The 6,441-nt window shown below is 37.5% G+C and overlaps 1 protein-coding gene across 3 annotated transcripts; it reads left to right on the top strand.

Annotated features, from left to right (window-relative positions):
• The first annotated feature begins 220 nt into the window (after positions 1–220).
• LOC129778722 (zinc finger protein Gfi-1b-like) lies at positions 221–6,122 on the top strand. Of its 3 annotated transcripts, none has more exons than XR_008743489.1 (3): positions 221–1,012; positions 1,088–1,621; positions 5,984–6,122. XR_008743489.1 is itself a non-coding variant. In XM_055785797.1 (2 exons), the coding sequence occupies exons 1-2, from the start codon at positions 409–411 to the stop codon at positions 1,531–1,533; spliced, it is 1,050 nt and encodes a 349-aa protein (XP_055641772.1). In that variant the 5' UTR covers positions 221–408; the 3' UTR covers positions 1,534–1,811. The 3 variants fall into 3 exon arrangements, 1 of the variants encoding a protein (XP_055641772.1); XR_008743488.1 differs by lacking the exon at positions 5,984–6,122 and adding an exon at positions 1,700–1,811; XM_055785797.1 differs by lacking the exon at positions 5,984–6,122 and having other exon boundaries at positions 1,088–1,811.
• Positions 6,123–6,441: the final 319 nt, after the last annotated feature.

Here is a 6,441-nt window from a genome sequence, read left to right as displayed (position 1 = left end):
TCATAATTTTGAAATTTACCATTTAATTCATGTAATTCATGTATAAGATTGTGAAAAGTGTGTTTGTAGCGGCCACATTGGAATAGGTTACCTACTCAGTATAACTTCACAGATATTTATGAATATCAATTCTTTTTAGCATCTCTAGTCACTGCACAACCTGTAACGGAATAACGAGCCATTGTTTGCCACGAATACAATGGACAAAACGTCAATATGAGCCGTCATGCTGTAACCCATATCTAGTTTTGATATTTCTCTTCCGGGTTCAATTCAATAAGCCGAATGTTCATTGTGAAATAGTTAATATAGTGAATATAGTACTTGATATTACTTGATTTGTTTTTGGCAAGTTTTCTAATTGATTACAATAAGTGATCTCGGTCATATTATATTATTTCCTGCGAAATGTTTAACTCACATGACCAATCTCCTCCATCGGAATGCGCTTCAATGAATACTAAAATTGAATATATTGGAAGTGATCGCATGACCATTACAGAAACAGAAATAACATCAGCTATGCGACAAAACGATAATTGTTATCAACAGCCCACGCGGCTCCCTGCCTACGAGCAATCACCGAAATGTGCCTACGACGATCTATTTGGAGAAATCACGGACTTCGTGAACCAATCAATACCATTGGAATTGAACGACCTAGGAGATATAAATTTGGAAAAATTCCAACAGGAACAACACCTGCATCAGCACGTGGCGGAGAATCATTTTCCAGCAGCGCATCAAAGTAAACAAGTTCACGAGGATGAGTCAATTTCTGAAACGGTACTGGAAAACGTTTACCATTTACCGTTGACCCCAGATAGACATTTACAAGCAGACTATCAGCTGCCATTAAACATGGTATCGCCACAAGAGTTCGGTCAACAAAAGTCGAATTATACTGAACCGTTGCTAGCCAATGATTCGTTATTACATCAAAATGAAATGCAAGCAGTGCCGCTGCTAGAACAACAGCCACCTCTACGAAACTGTCAAATTTCACTTTCAGGTAATCTGTTACTACGATGACGATTACCGCCTTAAAATTGCTTTATTATTTCCGTCCTTTTAATGTATTGTCTAGACTTCAGTGGTAAGGAGGCTCCCGTTTCGTTGTCCTCCAGCCGCTTGAAAACAACTCGAAGATCCGTCAGACGGAGTGCGGTACTGTACAGTGAATTCCAGTGTGACGAGTGCGGCAGCTACAGCAAATCCCGGGCTGGTCTTAAGCAACACAAGAAGTGGATTCATTTCGAGGGCAGATTCACATGCCGGAAGTGTGGAAAGCGATACGAAACGGCCGAAAAACTCGACCAACATGTCAAGAATCACAGCCAAAGCCAAAAGTCGTTCAAGTGCGATATCTGTCAGAAGCAGTACATGCATAAGAGTGATCTCCGCCGGCATCAGTTTTACCATTCCGCAGATGGAGCACCGTTCCAGTGCAGCTTATGCGGGAAGGGATTTAGTCGTTCGGATAACTTGATTCGTCACAAGAAAACCCATTGGAGTCAGCAGAAATCCGAGTGAATTTGTGACTTTTCAAATTCAATTAATGTGTCTGTTTAGAGATTGTACGTCAAGACAAGACTACCACTTCAAAACGACCGACTTTGATGTAAGGATTATTTTCAGAATATTTTAAAATGTTCCATAGATTTATTAACCCCTTGATCTATAATTTAATTTCATAAAGAGCGGACCAAATGCAATGGAAATCTTAACCAGTTACTAATAAAAATGACGCAAGTAATACTACATTGAGACGGCGAAGTTCCTCTAGGAACGTTAGTGCCATTTAAGAGAAAGCAGAGACTTCCAAACATTTACGTTTTCTTACTGAAAGAACGTTCGTGGGTTCAATCGCAGAAGTCTTCATTGATTGTTCTTCTAATTGACCATTAACAATTTTGTTTTCTATAAATTTCCTAGTACTTCTACCAAAGCTCGCCTTTATAATAAAAAAAAATAATTTAAAGACAGTTCTCGTTCGAAATTCTTCAATCATTTGCTTTTAACATGTTTCTCCGTTACATGGAACACATGTTTGATACAGAAAATATAATAAAATAAAAATAGCTCAAATCGGACGATTCCTTCCTCGATTTTTCCGCTTACCAACACATTTGGATAGGAATAGAGACCGCACAAAACAAAAATCTCTCAAAAAATTGTACGAAACGTCACCAAGAGCTTTGAAAAGTAGTATTCGCAACACAATTTAAAAAAAAACTTTACACTATTACTTTAACATTATCAAGTATAATTTTTTTCACATACCGCACAAAACAAATCGCACAAAAACCGATTGAGTGGATCTCAGATTTTCGTGAAAATTGGTAGGTTTATCGCAAAAACTTAGACTCGTGTTTTTTTGTTCATAAGGGTGCCCATTTCCATGTTAGGGTGGTCCAAAAGATCACTTTTTCCCCTTTTTCCAAAATTTTTTTTTTCAAATACTCATAACTTTTAAACCACTTGTTCGATTTAGATATCTTTTTTTTTTAATATATTGTAAAAATTAGGATTCGGTTTTTGTAATTATTGATTGTATTTATTTTTTTATATTTTTATATGGTCCCGAGACCAAAGATGCTATATTTTTTATATTTTCTCTTGAAAGCTGTGCTAGCAAAACGTATGAAAAAATCAGATAGATTTTTTTTTCGCTTTTTGTAATTACGAATTTTCATAGTTAATCGATAGTTCGAAAAATCATTTTTTTCCCTTTTTTCAAAAATTCATAACTTTTGAACCAATAGAATGCAAACAGCCCTTAACTACACACTCAAATGGTGCAACTTGGAGGGACTTAGTGTTAATCCTTCAAAAACAGTCATAATAAGAAAGTATAAGATTCCACCTCTTAGATTGGGAGGTGTACAATTGGAGCTTTCAAAACGAACCAAATATTTAGGTGTCATGCTTGACCAAAAACTAAATTGGAACGACCTACTGGAGTATACAATATCTAAAGCCCAGACTGCTCTCTGGAGTTGTAGTAGTATATTCGGGGAAAGTGGGGACTAAAACCGAGAATGATTCACTGGATTTACTCGACAATTGTGAGACCCAGACTAACATATGCTTCGCTAGTGTGGTGGCCTAAAACTACACAAATATCAGCTCAGAAAAATCTCGACAAATTACATCGTCTGGCGTGCTTATCAATAATTGGAGCAATGCCTAGCGCACCTTCCAAAGCCCTAGATGCTCTTTTATACCTTCTACCCTTGCACTAATATGTGCAACCTGAAGCGGAAAAAGGTGCTCTTAGGCTGAAACGTATAAAACATTTTCTAGAAGGAGATCTCACAGGGCACTTACAAATCCTGAAAGATTTTCAACTGACCACTATAGTAAGCATGAATGATTGTTTTATACCGATGGATCTAAAATCGGTAAATCTACGAGAGGAATCGACATATCAATTCCAATGGGACAGTGGCCTACAGTTTTTCAAGCAGAAATACAAGCTATTCTAACATGTACAAATATTTGTTTGACTAGAAAATACAGGTATGCCAATATCTGTATCTTCTCAGATAGCCAAGCAGCTCTTAATGCAGTAAAAGCATACACATGTCAGTCAAAGCTAGTTTGGGAATGTATTTTATCCTTAAGGTGAAGGTGGAAGCTAGCCACAAATGGCTGCCACAATGGCGCTCATTTCTTTCATCTCCCTCCCTCACCTCTCGCCCGAAAATCAATAATTTTGCGAAACAGTGTGAAGAAAATGATCGTTTTCGCACACTTCCCATCAAGTAATATCAACCAAACTCTAATCGATTACTCACAAGATATTAAATTTTCATCTGCTTTCGCACCGTATAGTGAAGAACGTCGGAAAACTCGAGCAAGTGCTCTGAAAGTTAAATTTTCGTTTTTCAATCTTCTGCAATGGTTTTGTTTGTATTGGTGGAAGCATCGTTATTTTTTCGACACTGATGCCAAACAACATCATCGAAACAGCTATAAAAACCACTCAATAAAATGTTATTCCGGAGTCATAGCGTCCCATGTCATGAAAATCAATAGAATAAAATTGTGTTGATATCAATACAATTATTATTTTTACGTTTAATGGGTCTATAATGTAAATTTTAGCAACTTTAACATTGGGTAATAAAATTGTATTGCAGAGCTTGGAACACTGCCACGGCTGCCTATGCTTTCAAAAACAGTAAACGGAAAAGTATTAAATTCAATCTAAATGCCTCGGCCAACGAAGAGAAGGGTTAAGGCTTTCCAACGTGAATATGTGGAAACAATACGATCAACGAAGGAAAATATTAAGGAATTATCAACATCGAGTTACTATGCGGAAGAACTTGTTAATACCAAAAGTGCCCCAATTCGCATGTGTTATAAATTTGCTCATGTTACGCTCGCATATAATCAGAATCATATGCAAATGCACCTTCTATATATATTTATATTTGCAATTGTTCATCGGAACATATCGTTCATACATTTTACTTTAGTATTGAATTGTTATTTGTTTTTTTTTTCAAATGTATTCAAAGACTCGTGTCAATGAAGCGCCACACAGTCTGATAAGTGAATTGATCTATTTACGTGTGCTTTGCTCTTCTCTCACAAACACTATTACCCCATTTTTACACGAGGGTTTACCTATACTACTACAATGGCTAGCTTCCACCTTCACCTTAAAACAACTAGCTGCTACTAACGAAGTCAACCTATACTGGGTGCCTGGTCACTGCGGTATAAAAGGTAATGAAAAAGCCGATCTCTTAGCAAGATTAGAATCTTAAACTAAATTCGAAATATCATTGATTGAAGCCAACTGGAGGGTTCTATCAACGCCAAGACAATCCAAATTATTACCCTCGGTTGAGACAACGATACCTCATATCCATATCCCCAACCTGACCCGTCCCACAAAAATGTTGCCCTTTTAACCTCGAGTAAACCGCGAGTATTCGGTCGAATCCTACTAAACATAGAAATTAGTTGAAACTTTGTATAAACAAACCTTGAATTAGCGGCTCCGCAAAGCTTATGCGATTGAGCCTTACAAATAAATGAACCGGATAAAAAAAAAAAAAAATCCAAATTATTCATTACATCTTGTAACAGAATAACACGCAACCTTCTTCTTCTTCTTGAATGGCGTTAACGTTCCCTGTGGAACTTTAGCCGTCTCAACGTATGCATTAACTAGCGTCATTCATTAATACTTAGTTGAGATTTCTTAAGCCAAATAACACGCCTTGAATGTATTCCGAGGGGCAAGCTCTAGAATACGCGTGACCACAGTGCAAGTCGAAGGAAATTTCTTTGACGAAAAATTCTCCGGCCAGAACGGGAATCAAACCCGAACACCCGGCATGATAATGTGAGACGCTAACCACTCGGCCACGGGTGCAACACGCAACCTACTCAGCTTGAATAAGGCAGATTTGAGTACATTAACCGGTCTATTGACCGGACACTGTCCGATCAGGTATCACCTGAAAAAAATCGGAAAAACTGGCAGATGATAACTGTCGTTTCTGCAATTTCGAAGCTGATACTTCGGAACATTTACTGTGTCAATGCAGTATACTAATTCAGCGAAGACTGCGAATTCTCGGAAAGGACTTATAGGACTTTATGACTTTTCAAAGCTTGTCATATTGAGGTTTTTTTTGACAAATTTTTGAAAGAAAGTACATTACTATTAAACGCTCTGAGTTATACCATACAAAACAAATATCTTTCATAAGTTTAAAGGAGCCGAATTCTTAATTATATTTTTATTACTATACATAAACATTTTCTAAATCTAAGGTAAGTAAGGTAGAAAACCGATTACTCGCGGTCTACTCGAGTTTAGTAGGGTGACATATTTATTCAGGAAAAGGATGGGATATAAGAAAATTGTTACAATAATGATAATCTCACACACTCAATTCTTAAATCTATTCGTATATCTATTGTGTATTTACATTTCAACTTATTCTACTGTTTGTAGCAAGGGGACCAATTGCACGCAAAGGATATAAGGATATAAGGATATAAGGATAATCACACACGAACATCGATAGCTTTAAGGAAAATATAGATTTGGGACATGTAATCAAGGTCTAACCGAGCCAACACATCTCTCACCGGCACATTGGGCTGTCTTCCTCTAGCCCTGAGGGAGTTTTCTAAATTCGATCTGGCGACAAGATACAACTCGCACGACCAAACAACGTGCTCGATGTCGTGGTAACCGTGGCCACAAACACAAAGATTGTTGTCGGCAAGATTAATACGAAAGAGTAGCGCGTCTAACGAACAGTGGTTGGACATGAGTCGGGAGAAGGTGCGAATAAAGTCTCGACTCAAGTCCAGACTTTTGAACCATGGTTTGAAGCTAACCTTAGGGATAATTGAGTGGAGCCACCGGCCCAATTCATCTTCGTTCCATTTGCGTTGCCAATTAGC

Source organism: Toxorhynchites rutilus, chromosome 3 (assembly GCF_029784135.1).
Source record: "Toxorhynchites rutilus septentrionalis strain SRP chromosome 3, ASM2978413v1, whole genome shotgun sequence".
NCBI lineage: Eukaryota > Metazoa > Arthropoda > Insecta > Diptera > Culicidae > Toxorhynchites > Toxorhynchites rutilus.
This window is presented reverse-complemented; position numbering and strand designations above follow the sequence as displayed.

Excerpts from the sequence above, each read along its gene's own strand:
- LOC129778722 (XM_055785797.1), top strand. The coding sequence starts at position 409 with ATGTTTAACTCACATGACCAATCTCCTCCATCGGAATGCGCTTCAATG. Across the intron at positions 1,013-1,087 it reads CTGTCAAATTTCACTTTCAG|ACTTCAGTGGTAAGGAGGCT; the intron begins GTAATCTGTTAC and ends TGTATTGTCTAG.